Source organism: Ursus arctos, unplaced genomic scaffold (genome assembly GCF_023065955.2).
Source record: "Ursus arctos isolate Adak ecotype North America unplaced genomic scaffold, UrsArc2.0 scaffold_2, whole genome shotgun sequence".
In the NCBI taxonomy this organism is placed as follows: domain Eukaryota; kingdom Metazoa; phylum Chordata; class Mammalia; order Carnivora; family Ursidae; genus Ursus; species Ursus arctos.
The window spans coordinates 72,756,939-72,773,128 of record NW_026622874.1 but is presented as its reverse complement, the minus strand read 5'-3'; the positions used below and the strand labels follow the sequence as shown (position 1 = coordinate 72,773,128).

Here is a 16,190-nt window from a genome sequence, read left to right as displayed (position 1 = left end):
TGGTGGGAAACCTTTGCGTATCTGAAATGCTCGGGGGGCGGGGGTGCCCAGTCACATTTGAATCATGCATTCCTTGAACAAATATTTATTGGGATCTTGCTATGTCCCACACATTTGGGACACCACAGCGCACAAGACGTTCTTTTCCGGGTGGGGAGATGGGACAGTAACTGCCCTGGAGAAAACTAGAGAAAAGTGCAGGGAAAGAGATCGGGAGATGGAAAGTGGGACAGGAATCACAATTTCCTGGTCATTTTAGGGCAAAATAATACTCTCCCTTGAGACGGTCACTTAGACGGACAGATGTGTGGAAATGTATATCCTTTTCGCCCATTTTCTTTTTCACCTACGCTGCCTCGGTTACCATAGAAAAGCGGAGACGCTACTCACTAGTCTGGGCTGATGTGAAGGGAACCGATGAATGCCAAATGAAGAACTATTTGGGCCGGTTCCGAGGAGCTAAACTTTCCTGGTTTGGACTATAGCGAGAACCTAAGTTCTCCCACGTTAGGTTCTGGGTGCACACATGACAGCTCGGTGAACGTGGGGTGTGTGTGTTAAATGCTACTACTAATGACCACGACAGTCACTGGTGGTACGCGTCGTCCCACCTCTGTCCCGGGCCCTGTTCTAAGCAGCCTGGTCAGCTACACGCCCAAGGTCACACGGCCGCCGCTCTCAGGGCCCCCGGCTCTGTGAGGGAGGGCCCAGGCCCCCGCGCTGGGCCGGGCACCGGGCGCTCGCCCCTCAAGGCCGGAGACCCGCACCGCCGCGCCCCGGGGCTCAGGGGCCGGGGCCGGGCGGCGCAGTAGGCGCGGAGGGCGTGGGGGGGCGCGGCGCTGCGGGAGCGGGAGCTGGAGCCGGAGCGAGCGGGCGGGCCGAGGCGGCGGTGGCGGCGGCTGCTGGCGGCGGGCGGGCCGCTCCCTGCTCCGCCTCCCCTGCTCCGCCCTCCGCTCCCGCTCCGCCCTCCGGCTCGGCGCCCGCCCGCCCGCTCCCTGCGCCGCCCGCCCGCTCTCCGCTCGCTCGCTCGCTCGCTCTCGGGCCCCCCATGCGGATGTGACATTTCACGCCGCCGCCATTTTGAGAGCGAGCCGAGCCGAGCCGCCGGGCGCCGCGTCCGCTGCCGGAGCCCCGACGACGACGCCGAGGAGGCGGAGGCCGCAGCGCCCCGAGCGCGGCCGGCCAGTCGCCCGCCTGAGCCGCCGCCGCTCCCGCCGGCCCCAGGCCCCGCAGGCCCGCCGCGGCAGGCCAGGCCTCCCGCCCGCCGCGCCCGGCCCGAGGCGGGGCTGACTCCGCGGCCCCCGCCCGGCCGCCCTCCGCCCCCGGCCGGCCCGCGGCCCCGCAGCCCCGGCCCCGGCGGCGGGAGGCGGGCCCCGCGGCGGCGGCGGCGGCGGCGGCGGCGGCCGCAGCGAGCGACGAGGCCGCCCGGCCCGGCCCGCCGGCCGCCCGCCCGCCTCGGCGCCGAGATTGGGCGAATCGCGAGCAAGTACGTGCGCGTCTCCCTGCCGCCGCCGCCGCCGCCGCCGCCGCCCGCCGCGGGCCGCCCCGGGGCCGCCGCCGCCGCCGACGACGCGCGGGAGGAGGAGGAGGAGGCCGCCCCGCCGCCGCCGCCGCCGCCGCCGCCCCGGCTCGCCGCCGCCGCCCGCCCGCCGGGCCCGCAGCCCGGGCCCCCGGCCGCAGGCGAGGCCCAGGCCGCGGCCGACATGAACCACCAGCAGCAGCAGCAGCAGCAGCAGCAGAAAGCGGGCGAGCAGCAGCTGAGCGAGCCCGAGGACATGGAGATGGAAGGTGAGGCCCGCGGGCCGGCCGCGGCGGGGCCGGGGGGCGCCTTCCATTGTGGCCGGGGGGAGCCGCGGGAGCCACGCGAGGGGCTCGCCATCTTTAAGCAGGCCCCGGCGGCCGCGGGCCTGGGCCTGGCCGGGCCGGGCGAGGCTGCACCGTCATGCCGGGCCCGCGCGCGGGGGGCGGCCGGCGGCCCCCTGCCCGGCTCATTGTCTGGGGCGCCTCCCGGCACAAAGCGCCCGCAGCCCGGACTTGTGAATTAGGGCGCCCCGGCCGCCGAGGGACGAGGCGTGTTCCGGCTGCTGGCGGCCGCGGGGTCGGGAGCCGGGCTCCGGGGGGCCGTGCTCCTTCGCGGGCGTTCCTGGTGCCTGCCTCGTCTGGCCTGGTTCCGGCCGGCGAGCTCGGGGAGCGCTCTGGCCCTCGGTGGACGCGGGGCTTGCCCGCACCTGCTCGCGTGCGCTCCCCCGGAGAGCCTGCCGAGGCTGCGAGGCGTTCCCCCGGATCGCTTTAAAACGGCACTTCCTAGCGTCGGGCTTCATTTTGAAACACCTGCAAGGAAGGCACATGTTCTCAGCCTTTGGACCGGCCCCGAGTTTTGAGCCGGGCGCTCTTCGTTTCTAAGTTACCTCTTCTTTTGGGGGGCAGTTTGGTACCTGACTCTGTGCGGTGCAATCAGCATCCGGCCAGGTGTGTGTTTGAAACTGCGCGAAAGCCCCCGCCGCACATGGCTACCTACAGCCGAATCAAAGCCGATTCCAAAGGTAACTTAATTTCTGTCCATGTGGCAGCAGTTTTCCCAGGTACTTTGAGATACAAGGTCTTGGTTGTAAAGGTTTGATGTAGAGTCTTTGGTTTACATCGCTCAGGCAGAGGTGGCCATTGGAAGGCATCTTTTATTTCTCGTGGCCCCAGCTACTTTAAGGGCAGAGCCAAAGAAGTCTTAAAAGATAGCTTTCTTACTGCCTTGAGGGGTAAGACTGGCAGGAGTCAAAAAGGGGTACCTGAGTGAGCGGAGCAGTGAATGTTCTCATTTTGCTTTGAGCAGAGATTTTGGGTTGTATAAATGAATGGAACCTTGCTCAGGAAGCTGAGGCAAAGCACCATTTGTCCGGTGGGGTGGCTACACGTGTGGGGCACTGCACCCTGGTTGGTGGGAACACTTTACCATGACTGGTATTCCCCTGTGAATAACTTACTGCCAGTAACTGGATGTTCACTGAAAAAATGGCTTGCCAGATTGCAGAAGGCAAAGTGGTGGAAATGCCTGCAGAAAGCACTTCCTAGTGGTACTTAACAATGGCAGTAATGGGGGACAGGAGAGCAGAGTCCACGCCAAGGACCCGGGCTGTATATTTCGATTGGCCTCAGCAAGGCAATAGCTGCACAGAGCTTTTGGCATGTGTGATTAAACCTACTAGTCGCAGGAATATGTTGCTGAGACCATTTTGTATATTCCTTTTATGCCCCGTAACAAAAAGGGTTGTTTTTCAGTTTCCTTTTTGAGTATCACTCTGTCAAGACAAGAGTCCAGTAGTGCTACACAGTGATTCCCCGTGTCCATTGTCTTACCACTTTTCAAGTGTTTTTGTGCACGAGTGAGAAGTAATAAACGTGGACATCGCTGAAGAGCCTATTTCTGGTGCAGAACTGTGCGTTTGGGGAAAGAGTCCTGCCCACAGGTTCCAAGGACTTTTCTGTAAGATGGGAGAGTGTAGAAGGGAGGTGGAAGAATTTTCAGAAGTCCATGCATGCTTCCAAGACTACTTTCTTTCTTCCTGGGGTTTTATTTTTATATCAAAGTTTGCATTGGAAAGGTCACCCCTAAAATTACTCATCTGCCGATGCACTAACATCTCAAAATTGGATAGTGAAGGTTGCAGTTATTAATGCTGATTCCTTAAACTTAAGAAACGCGTTTCTTTTGAGTGGACCTCTGTCCCAGATTCATTATCCAAAAGGTGCGTTGTCTGTAGGACTTCTGATTGTCAGCACCCCATGAGCACCCACAGGTGTGTGGTTTAAAAAGCTCCCTGTGTGTTAGGCAGTCTGTGTCAGCCTTTCTTAGCCTTCCCGCTGCTAAAACGTGGTGCTAGGTTTAGATATTGTAGTTGAGGATTGGGAAGAGTAGAAGAATCTCCTTGCTATTAAAAAACCCAGAGGGATGGGATTTAGTGAATATCAACTCTGGTTGGCTTCATATGCCAGGCTGTGATAGTGCCTTGAACCTGTTTGGTGTCTTTGCGCTGAGTCCAGTCGAATCAGCAGCTGGAAATTGTCAGGGTTCTGATCAGCTTGAGGAAAGGAAGGCTTTGTCAGTGAGTAGCATCCTACCCGCCCCTCCTGGGCAGGGCGGGTTTCGAAGGAGCTTGGGAGACTGGTTTGGTTGGTTGGTTTTTTCCTATCAATTGGTCAATGTTAGTTTGCTCTCCTCCTGCTCCACTTTATGGGGATAGCATTTGCTTTCGACTGAACTCTGCACAGCACTTGCATATCCGCTGGAGAATAACAACGCTCGGGATAGTTATTTTAAAAAATGGCTTGCTCTGAGCAGTTGGGAAAGTTATGAAGGGTGAGGGGTAGAGAGGGAGAAGATGGGGGGACATGCCGACAGTTCATCGGGGTCGGACCACATGCTTCCTGTAAGGCCTGGAGCAGTTGATCCCCACGTTTCAGGTCGGGAGGCAAATAGAACTGTGGGGCAATAGCATTATTAGGTCTGGCCAGGAAGGAATTTGCTTAGCAGTTTATTCATTGTCTAACTCAGAGGCGGTGCAGGCCGAGGGGCTGAAGGAGTGACTTGTGCAGGCCTCTGCCCCCTGAGTACTTGGAGAGGTGATAATCTGGTCTATGTTATGCCCGGTCCAGTCAACAGGAAGTTTTCCCAAGGCCTTGTTTCTGCTGCGGAGACTGGCGAGCACAAACGTAAATACCCTGATGTTTGTCCCTGGTTCTGCTGCCCATGTGAGCAGTCTCTGTTTCAGAGTGTAATCTCTGAAACTAATAGGGACAGACAGTTTTGTTTTGATTTTTTTTGTACAACACGCAGACCACTGCTCTCAGGACACCAAGCTGGGAGCAAATCAATGAGTCCTCTGCAGTTTTTGCAAAGAATTCATCATTGACATCTGTGTTTTCCATCTGGGGCGGCAGCAGCACTGGTGGGGTTCTGTTTCTTTCAAACTCGTGTGGGTAGGTGGAGTTTCAAGTTACTCTACTGCTGAGGCAGGTTTGGGAGTGGAAAGTGAATTGCCTTGGACACATGCATTCAGGTAAACCAAACGAGTGGATTTTATTCTATCTAAAATGCAAGTTTCCTCTTCAAATAGCACCGTAACAAGACAAAAAAAAATCACAGAATATGGGAGTATTGATTTTTCTCTCACGTTAGCTTTGGTTGGTAAAAGAACTCTTCGAAGCTATAAAATGAAAATCAACTCAGAGAACCCAGAAGAAATACAGGAAAAATTAGGCCAAACCTAGAAACATCTGACTCTGAGCCTGTCAGGTTTTGATAGGATTGGAAGTTACTCCCCACAGGCATCAGCCCTCCTGATTTTCTCAGGCTGCTGATTTTGATTATCGGTGAACAAATAAAAGATTGATAACAGCAAATACGGGAAGGAAGCGAATACTTTCCTCCTTGATTTTTACTTTTTTGGAATTAGTTTTGTGGAAAGGGAGAAAGGGGCCATTGAGTAAACAGCTCCTCGTGGCGGGGCGGTTTGGTGCCTGAACAACAGGCTTTGGGCCAGGCCTGAGTTTGAGTGTGGACTTTGCCTTTTAATTGTGTGACCTCATGGCACATTACTTAAGCTCTTCGTGCTTTGGTTTTTCTGCATCGTTGAAAAGCAGGTCAGTCCTATCTTGCAAGGTAATTGTGAGGGTGGAGGCACAAAGCACTTGTAAAGTGCCACATGCAGCCCTGGGAGCGTGGATGTTCAATTCATGGTGTTCCATGTGATGGTAAGCCTCGCACCAGAGGAAGGGATCTGTTTAGGAACAAAGCATGTTGTTATTTTCGGTGGTGTGCAGAAAATGCCCTACGGTAATTATATCCTAATGTGGATTAAGAAGAAAACATAACGAGCCTCAATTTAAGCACCATTATGGAATTCTAGGCTTGAGATGTCTCAATAGCTACTTAAGGTTAATGGTCTCATATTTTAAGAAACATGAAACGGGTAATGGAGGAGACCAGGGGACTCGGGGCATTGTGACATGGGTACTGAAGTGTGCTCAGCTCAGTAGCCCTCTGATAAGAATATTCTTGTTTTTTGGAAAACTTGTAGAGCATCTAGTGATGAATTTGGAATTGAGAATCAGGTCGCCGAGTCTCCAGACTGTGGGAGTCAGCCTCGCATCCTTCTCCCTGGATCCCCACACCCTTTGCCAAGCCCTTTTGGTTTTCCAGCCACCACCCTAAATGAGGCCCCTGTTGCCTCATGTTGGGACTTTGCAGTAGTCTTCCTCCTGGTCTCTGAGCCATCCTTCCTGAAGCTCACACAGCTGTGGAAATGGACTGCGCCCAGACCTGCCATGCCCCGTCACCCCCCTGCTTCAGAGCGCGCAGGTGTGCTGCCCTCTGTGGATGTGGGAAGTCGCACAGTCCAGGCCACGCCGTCAGGAGCCTCAGGATTGGCCTTGGCCTCCTTTGTGCTTTGGGCTTTGAGCACACACAGGTTTGTGCTTCACAGGGTGCACCCCCAGCTTTGGGGCCCCACGCTTGTATAGACAGCGATGGCTTCGTCCTTCTGGAATGCAGACAGAACAGATACCCCATGACGGTGGTTCAAAACCTGTTCCAGTGCCCCCTTCTAAACCAGAAAGGTGGTCTCAGCTGCTTGGCTTGCATTAGTCGTGTAGATCATGTGGTCACCATGCATGTACCCCCCCTCTTCCTCGGTGATGGTTTGTGTGGAAGGTGGTGAGCCTTTTCTGTTCAGTGTGCTTATGGGAGATCCTCATTCAGGAAACAGCAGTTCTAAGTCTAAACGGTAGAACAGGCGCTGGCTGGCAGGCAGGCAAGGTGGTGTGTGAGAGAGCTGCAGCCGTAAACCGATGTTGCTTTGATAGCTGCTAATTCAGTTTTATTGCTTTGAACCTAAGTTGCTTCGGATGGCATTTTTGATCCTTTTAGAAGGAAAAGCTTGTTTTTCAGAAGGGCATTGATGGATTTTCATAAATTACTGAAGGTTTCTTCTGAGTATTTTGAAAGGTGTTTTTGTTGTTCTTTCTGGTTTTTTGGATGAGTGGTATGTAGCCCTGGGTATTTGTTTGATTTCCAAGGCAAAGGGATCTTACTCTGGAGACCAAACGTTGTAACGAGGTATTTCTTTCTTTTTTTTTTTTTTTTTTAAGATTTTATTTATTTATTTGACAGAGACAGCCAGCGAGAGAGGGAACACAAGCAGGGCGAGTGGGAGAGGAAGAAGCAGGCTCCTAGGGGAGGAGCCTGATGTGGGGCTCGATCCCAGAACGCTGGGATCACGCCCTGAGCCGAAGGCAGACACTTAACGACTGCGCCACCCAGGCGCCCCGTAACGAGGTATTTCTTAACACGTACTGTGACAGAGGTAAATGTTCAGTGTCACCTGTTTCGTGAACTTGTTCTGAACTAATTTGGACTTAAGAAAGTTGGAGGAAGCAGGGTTTTAAGTGTCATGCGTAGGCAAGAGTCAGTTATGCCATTTTTCTAGTAAGTTAACACATGCCTTGGCTAATGAGAAGTCAGACGTGTTGAAATTCTCTTGAAGAGAAGCAGGCCTACTTCTGAGGGTTGGTAAATTAAACTTGGAAGTTGGGGATGGGGGTAACGAGAAAGTTTCTTATATCAGGAAATATACTGACCTGGGCAAGAGCTGAATGCTTCCAGAACACGGTGATGACATGGCTAAATGAGAGACTAGCAGAAGACTGGGGAGGGAGAGTAGCGTCTGGGAGGACACACCGGAGAAGTGGTGTCACAGCTCCTTGTTGGGTTGATGGGAGCTGGGGATAGAAACCTCCAGGGGGTTACAGTGAGTGCAGAGCTCAGTGCCTGGGGTTGGCTGGGCCCTCGCTGGGCTGTGCATGTGCTGCCTTGTAGCCACTTCAGTTCCTGGGGCAACCTTGAGGTGTGCCCTCCGTTCTTAGGTCACATTTGCTTATATGGACTAAGATGCCCAAGTGTCCTTTGGAAGAGTCCAGCTCACCTGGCTGAGGGAGCTTTGGCTTACCCAGTGTTTGAAGCGTGCGTGTTGAGTCTGAGTCCCAAGGTGGTGGTCTGCTCTTTTTGGGGGGGAGGGGAGAGTCATTGAAAATCTAAAAGCTGTAGAGAAGGAGGTTCCCTTGTGTGACCACAACTGTTCTGTGTGATTTTCCTGCCTGGCATGGAATATTCAAAACCCAGGTCCTTCCCTGGTTTGAATTCCATGCCGGTGAGTAGATCGGTTTTCCTGACATCCTGATACTGGTGGGGCAGTGTCTTGCATTTGTGCCAGCCCTCAGAATATCCACCTGGGCAGGATCTAGCTTTCACCGTAAGTTGCTAAACTCGCCTCTGGTGTGGAAATCGGTTGTATGAGTTTATTAAGGTGACCCATATTGTAGAGCGTGATACGCCCAAGGGTGTAGCCACGGGTGCCTGGGGTGGTCATCTGACATCTCTCGGCTCCCCCTTGTGCCACCTGTTTCAAAGTACTTTCAGGAATTGATGGGGGGCTTTTTCAGGGGAAACCACGTGCTCTAATGTGTCTGCTGAGCAAACCCGTGTTACTGGAGGGCCCCCCTTATAAAAAGGCTTATGGGCTGTGTGGCTGGGGTTGCAGGTGTATTTCATCAATGCACTTTTGGGAATACCTTCTATCTCAAGGCGCTTAATTGACCCTGTGCGGTGGCTGTCTTAAAACAAGTGCCTGTAACCCTTCTTCGCTGTTCCTGTGGTTACATAGTCAGCTCCTCCTAGTGCTTGCTGCTGATGTTTGGTACTTCTTATATTCTTACCTTGGAGGAGACATGATTTAAAGAAACTATGTGAAGTGGTTAAAAACATTCTTCATTCCATATTGTTGTTTTGTAACCGTCATAGACACTTGTAAGAATCGCCCCCAACGATTCTCAGCCATTCTCTCTTATATTTTGAGGAGTGTGTTAAGGATTAAGAGGGTGCGCAAATAGGGGGAAAAAGCCTGACTAGCCGAATGTCCTCAGAAGCATCTGGCGGTGGAGGTGGGCAGGATGCTGTGGCCTCTTTGTGAGCCCCAGCCTTTGGGCTGACCCTCCTTCTCAAGACTGGGAGCTACGGTGGCTAAGGAGCTGCTTCTCCTGGATGGGAATGGTGCGCTGCCCTAGCCAGAAGGATTACTCATTTCTCCGAAGCGCTCCAGTCTCCTGGTTCTGATGAGAACAAATTGAGATCATGTTCCTACTTTAAACCCATCTTTCTCCAGAAATCCACTTGTTTTCATATGGGGGCAGGGGGAGATGCCATGTTGGGAGTGAGGACCTGTGCAATGCCTTGTGGTAGCCACTAGTTGCAGGGCAGCAATTTTAGGTTTAGAATAAAGTTGGGGTGCCCAGCTGGCTCAGTCGGTGGAGTGTGCGAGTCTAGACCTCAGGGTTGTGAGTTCGAGCCCCACACTGGGTGTAGGGATTACATTAAAAAAAAAATCCCATTCCTCAACCGACTAGCCACATTTCAGGCGTCGAATAGCCACTTGTGGCTGGTGGCCACCACATGGGACAGTGCAGGTACAGGGCACATCTGTCAACGGCAGAGAGTGTTAGTGGCCAGCGCTGGCCAACAGTGTCTTGTTGGATTCTTGGCTGGAGGGGTTTCTGGTAGCATTGGTATTTTGTGGAAACTGCAGTGTGTCCTGGGAAAGCTCAGGTAAAATGAATAAAATAGTTCTTGTGGCAAACCCTATACAGCAGGGCTTCTCCACTTGTGAAGAACCAGGTTTTTTCCCCTTAATTTCTAGTTCATTGTCACAGTTTCTAAAACGTATTTTGTAAAAATACAGTGCAAACAAATTACTTAAGTGAAATAAAATAGACCCACAAAATACAAGCTCCAGTTGATTATTAAATTCAACAAATGTAAAGTTAACTGTTGAAATCAGTTATTAGAACAAACACACATACTGAGAAAGAAAATTGCAGAAACTGTGTATCTTCATTGAAAGTGTGTATATAGGCCGTTAATATAAAGAAACTCGATTACACTTGTAACTTTGTCGTTCCACCGTGGTAACCAAACACAATTTTGTGTGAAATAGCAATTCCCCATATTGAAAGCCTACATGCACACTTTGAAGGAATGCAGCATACATGAGTAGTTTTTAAAGTAACAAATAATCTTCCTGCTCGATGGATGGCATGTCTGCTACTCATAGGGGATGATGTTTGTCCAGATCATTTCTCTTTTGCTATTACTCCTGTGAATCCAGCACTGCGGACGTACGCTGATGAGAATGGGGGTGAGGGCTTAAAGTGATTTTACAGAATTTATCTGTGGACAGCTTCAACTGTATCCTATTAAATGTATAGCTAAATTATCTTTCATTCAAAGAAATGGGTTGCGGGTGATATCTACTTTTGGGTTACAGTTAACAAATGAACACTAGACTCTCACAAGGTGTAACGTGGTCCTGTGTGACATGCCACACCAGTTTGACAACACCCCAACTGGCCCCCAATGCTTTGGTGTTGGTGCAAAGTTCTCCCTCCCTCCCTCCCTCCCTCCTTCCCTCCTTCCCTCCCTCCCTCCTTTTTATTTTTTTTTAAAGATTTTATTTATTTGAGAGAGAAAGAGACACAGCAAGAGAGGGAACATAAGCAGGGGGAGTGGGAGAGGGAGAAGCAGGTTTCCTGCTGAGCAAAGAGTCCGATGCAGGGCTTGATTCTGGGACCGTGGGATCATGAGCTGAGCCAAAGGTAGACGCTTAAACGACTGAGCCACCCAGGCGCCCCTGGAAAGTTTCTGTGCTGGTTCTTCATTGTGCTTAGGTCCACAGAGGGGCCCCTGTTTGTGGACTCCGTGCAGGGCATGTCATTTTTAGCCCTGTCCTCTTTGCTTGCTTGTCTGGTTTTGTGATTGAGCCTTGCTCCTGACTCCTTTGCGCCCTAGTGGCAGCAGAGCAGTGCTTGCTGTGGTGCTCACAGAGCCCGGTTGCAGGACAGACATTGAGGATCCCCCTCTCAACGGGCAGGTACAGTGCTTGCTGCCCCTGGGTGTGACTGCCTGAGTGCGCGTGCCTGGAACCCATGTGCAGGGGGCGTCCTCAGGGGAGGGCTCTGAAGGTGCAGTGGACGGGAGGGGACTGGCTTCCCTCGGGAAGGGTGGGTCAGCTGAGGCTTTGCCGAGGAGACACAGTTCAGTTTGAGTAGGGGGGTGCTGGGGTGGTCAGAGGCAGATGCAGAATAGCGCGAAGAGGTTGGTCGGATCTGGACCTGTGAGTCTGTGGCAGAGGTTTAGAATCTGTGGTTGGTGGAATAATGGCCCTCAAAGATGTCCATGTCCTAATCCGTAGAGGCTGTGACTGTATTCCCTTACATGGCAAAGGTGATTAAGGATCCCTAGTGGGGAGATTATCCAGTGCTACACAGGTGGGCCCAGTGTAATCACAAGGATCCTTACATGTGAAAGGAGGAGGTCCAGGTCTGGTGGTGTGGTGTGGTGTGCTTTGGGAAGGCCATTGCTTGCTTTTAGGATGGAAAGGGGAGCCAAGGAATGAGGGAGGTCTCTAGAAGCTGGAAAAGGCAAGACAGATTCTCCCCCAGAGCCTCCAGAAGGGAACCCTGCTAACACCTTGATTTTAGCCCAGTGAGCCCCATTTTCAGACTTCTAATCTCCAGAACTATAAAAGAATGCATGTGTGTTGTTTAAGCCACTGTTTATGGTAATCCGTTCCAGCAGCAATCAGAAAGTCATGCAGGATCCAGGGAAGTGGGTGGGAAGCCACAGGTGTGGGCCGGATATAGGTAGCTGGCCTCAGACGTGTAGGAGGCTCAAGGAGTGTGTAGCAGCTTACCCTCACTGAGGACTCCTCACTGTGTGTGCCAGGCTGTCCCGTGTATTAACTTACATACTTCTTACTACGACTTGGAGATAGATGCGTCATCACCCCTGGTTCACGGCAGAGCAGGGCACTGAGTTGTTACTCAGGGTCAGTGATAGGATTGGAACCCATGCAGTCTGGCTTCTCGACCAGTTGCGAGTCGTCCTACCCAGTAGGCCCTGTTGGTCATAAAAGTTGTGGTTACTGCTTCTTAGTTGAAACCCCTCTGCTGCCTTCTCCCACGTCTCTTACCTCACCGCCCCAAAGTGGTATGCTGCAGTTGGGCTTCCTAGTTGAACGTTTTTGTGTGGTTCACCACATGCTTTGAATATAGAAAGTAGCTTACTGCCAAAATAGGCCTGGGCCACATGTACAGTTCAGCAAGAGGAATATGGTGGCATAAGAAGATACAGAGCAAAATGATATGAGGTTTTTTTTTTTTAAAGATTTTATTTATTTATTCGACAGAGATAGAGACAGCCAGCAAGAGAGGGAACACAAGCAGGGGGAGTGGGAGAGGAAGAAGCAGGCTCCCAGCGGAGGAGCCTGATGCAGGGCTTGATCCCAGAACGGCGGGCTCACACCCTGAGCCGAAGGCAGACGCTTAATGACTGAGCCACCCAGGCACCCCAAAATGATAGAAATTTTTAAAGGTAGATGCCTCCTCCTTCGACATTGGAGGTAACCGAATCAGGTATTCAGTAACAGGTTATAATAAGATCCTGAGCTGAAATGAATCCTCCCAAAAGCAAACCGTTTGGACTCTGGGTATGTGGAGAGATAAAAATTGAGAAGGCTTAGCGGGGGCTCAGGGCGCAAACATACTGCATTTTAGAGTCCCTGATTCTTTGGACCTGGGTACCAGAGCGCTGGATTCCTTAAGGAGGCAGGGGCTGGAAGAGGCGGGGTGGTCTGGGTGGCCACTCTCCTGGCTCATTAGCTGTCAGCTGGCTGTGTGGCAGTGTTTTCATGGCATATTTTGAATATTTTTCTTTTGGGCCTCTTTCCCTGACAGGAAATAAAAAAATTATATATATATATATATATATATATGGCTACTTTGGGAAGCATGTTTGGTTTGGAAAGTGATTGTAGCAGTCAAAAACTATAGCAGAACAATTCTAAATAAAGAAACCCTTCCGTGGCTGGGTGCTAGCTAGTCTTTGCCTATTAAGTAACTGAAGAAAGCTCAAGCAAATGTGACCTTTTTGTTTTAGTTTTCCTGAATGGCCCCTCTGCCCACACAGCGCAACACAAGACCTTGTGTTGTGTGGGCACAGGATTTTTCTTTTCTATAATTTCCTCTGAAAGCATACCTTTTTGGACATCACATTAGGTGCATGGTTTCACTCATGGTACCGATAGTAGATTTGGGATATTTATTGGTCTTCGTTTGTGCTCGAGTTTCTGCAGGGAAAACAGAGGTAGATGGGAGACACAAGTTCTGGCCGCAATGGATGTGGCCAGGAGTGAAGATGCCCAGAACAAAGGGTAACACGAGGTAATGCCCAGGCAGCTGCTACCACATTGCACAACATTGAGGCCTTCAAGCGAGTTGACTTGGGGGTGTCTGGAGAAGATGCAGATAAGTGAGGTGGATCGCAGGTGTCCTAGTTGGGGGGGGGGGTGTGCGTCACGATGCCTGGTGCCAGTCCCGCAGCTTCTGTATGTCGGACACAGCAGTGTGTGTGCTCACCAGCCATAGGCTGGTGCTCGTGGTTGTCTTAATAGGGAACTCAGTCTCAGTACCGTGGGGTGATGTGGAAAGTGTGGTCCCTGCCACACTACTAAGTCTTCAGCATGATTCTGGAGTTGGTTATGCATTACTTTGGAGGGTATATGGGGAGAGGGAGAACTACTGCAAATCCCAACATTTTTTCCTTGGAAAGCAGAGGCTCTTATTTACAATCTAATTTCTGTTTTGATGAATTAAGTCCCTTTTTTTTTTTTTTAAAGGCCTTTATTTTTTTCTTGAAAATCTGTGTTCCATTTTGGGTATGCTATCAGAAGGCACTCACTTAGTCAAAGAATTTTGCTTTTGAGCAGAAAGTCTCTGTCAAGCCTCCTGCTCTACAGATGAAGACCCCAAGCCTCCAAGGGATGGAGCGGTTTCTAGACTTAACACTGTCCAGTATTGTAGCCAGTAGCCACTCGTGGCTGAGTAGATTTAAGCTAATTAAAATTAAGTAAAATTAAATATTCGGTTCCTCATTCTGACTAGCTACTTTCAGGGGCTCATAGCTGGTGCATGGGGTGGTGGCTTTGGTATTGGATGGTGCAGCTATGGAACATCTCCTTGAGCACAATATTGGATGGGGCAGGGATGCTCTGGACCCAGCCTCTGCGCTGGATTTTAGCTCTGCCTCTCTAGTGCGTGCTGCCTTGAACAGGATCTTCTAGCATAATGGAAAACCAGGCATTTTCTTCTGTAATTACCAAGGAAGAAGTTTCCCCCAAAACCGGCTCAGCAAAGTGCAGACTTGCTGATAATCTCTCAGTCACCGCCCCAGGCACTGGGGGTGGGGGTGGTTTGCAAAGACGACCAAGTGATAAGTTGTCTTTGCTTAAGGAAAGTCAGTGGGACATAGATAGGTCCTGTGAGCACATGCATAATTACTGCAGGGTAGAAGGTTAGTGCCACCGAGGTGAGGAGCTAGGGTTATGGAAGTGAGGAGAAAGATTTCATCAGCTGTGGGGAAGCCGCAAGGCCGGGTCTGTGGTGCCGGGGAGTGGGCTGTGAGGGACAGATGCCGGGATGCTTGCCTGTTGAGTTCAGGGAGTTTGAGGTGAGAGCCAGAGGCAAGGCTTCCCGGCAGATGAAAAGAGGCACCTTTGTATTTCCTGAACATGTTCATTATAGTATCATTAACACATTGTGTGCTGTTTCTTTGCTTTACTCCCCATCAGACTTTGAGGTCAGAGGATTAGGGGAGAGCCTGGGTCTTTTCCCCAGTAGTACAGGCAATCCGGGTGCACGGCATTTTTGTATTTTAGTTTAAATGAGATGGGAACATGCCACAATGTTTAATGCTAACTCCTTTTTTTTTTTTTTTAAGATTTTATTTATTTATTTGACAGGGATAGAGACAGCCAGCGAGAGAGGGAACACAAGCAGGGGGAGTGGGAGAGGAAGAAGCAGGCTCATAGCAGAGGAGCCTGACGTGGGGCTCGATCCCATAGTGGGGCTCGATCCCATAACGCTGGGATCACGCCCTGAGCTGAAGGCAGATGCTTCATCGCTGTGCCACCCAGGCGCCCCTTAATGCTAACTCTTGATTTTACCTGCTTTGGTAACAGTTACAAACGGTTAGATTTGCACCTGTCCTTCTACAAGTCTTTTCGATAAAATGTGTTAGTCACTATGATTTTTAAAATAGCAACTTCTGTTGAGACATAATCCACATATGTCCCCATCTACCCATCGAAAGCATACTGTTCAGTGGGTTCTAGTATATTCCCAGTTGTGCAACCCTCAGCAATCAGATTTCAAACATTTTCATTACCCCCCAGACAAAATCCTGTATTCATTAGGGACGCTCCCCTTCTCCCTGCATCCTGGGCAGCCACCAGTCTCCTCTTTCTTCAGATCTGCCGCTTCTGGACGTGTCATATAAATGGACTCACAGTGTGTGGTCTTCTGTGTCCAGCTTCTTGCACTGACAGTCCCATCCTCAGGTTTGTTCACGTGGTAGTTGTATACGGGCTCTGTCGTGTGGAAGCTCACTGTGGTTCATGTAGGGTCAGGAAGATGTATAGGCTCTCATGGTTCTGCCATCTGCAGTAGGTTTTATTCAGTATGTTTTAAAGGGGCTTGGGGGACGCCTGGGTGGCTCAGTCAGTTAAGCGTCTGCCTTCCGCTCAGGTCATGATCCCGCAGTCGGCGGATCGAGTCCCTGCATTGGGCTCCTGGCTCAGCAGGAGCTGCCTTCTCCCTTGCCTGCTGCTCGCCCTGCTTGTGCTCTCTCTCTCTCTGACAAATAAATAAAATCTTAAAAAAAAATAAAGGGACTTAGAACTTTTTGTGGTTATGCATGCGCTTGGCTACTAAGTTGAATGAACTGTGGGTGGTGCAGGGTGGGGATACCAGTGTCATTTGAGGGTTCAAGCAGAGCTGCAGAGTAGCAGTAGAAATGAGGGATTTATTAGATTAAAAAAAAGATTTTATTTATTTATTTGAGAGAGAACAAGAGTGAGAGAGCACAAGCAATGGGGGAGCAGCATGGTGGAAGGGAGAAGCAGGCTCCTCGCTCAGCAGGGAGCCCGATGGGGGGCTCGATCCCAGAACCCTGGGATGGTGCCCTGAGCAGAAGGCAGACGCTTCACCGACTGAGCCACCCAGGCGCCCCGGATTTACTGGATTTTACCATGCAC

At 51.3% G+C, this 16,190-nt stretch overlaps 1 protein-coding gene across 2 annotated transcripts in view; it reads left to right on the top strand.

The window, feature by feature from the left end:
* The first annotated feature begins 1,636 nt into the window (after positions 1-1,636).
* The window catches only part of USP7 (ubiquitin specific peptidase 7), a 62,511-nt gene continuing 47,957 nt past the window's right edge, over positions 1,637-16,190 (top strand). Inside the window, exon 1 of one of the 2 annotated variants that reach the window (XM_057314795.1) lies at positions 1,637-1,788. In XM_057314795.1, coding sequence (XP_057170778.1) covers positions 1,704-1,788 — 85 coding nt within the window. In that variant the 5' untranslated portion in view covers positions 1,637-1,703. The remainder of the gene's footprint in view (positions 1,789-16,190) is intronic. The other variant, XM_026520346.4, reaches the window with a different exon arrangement.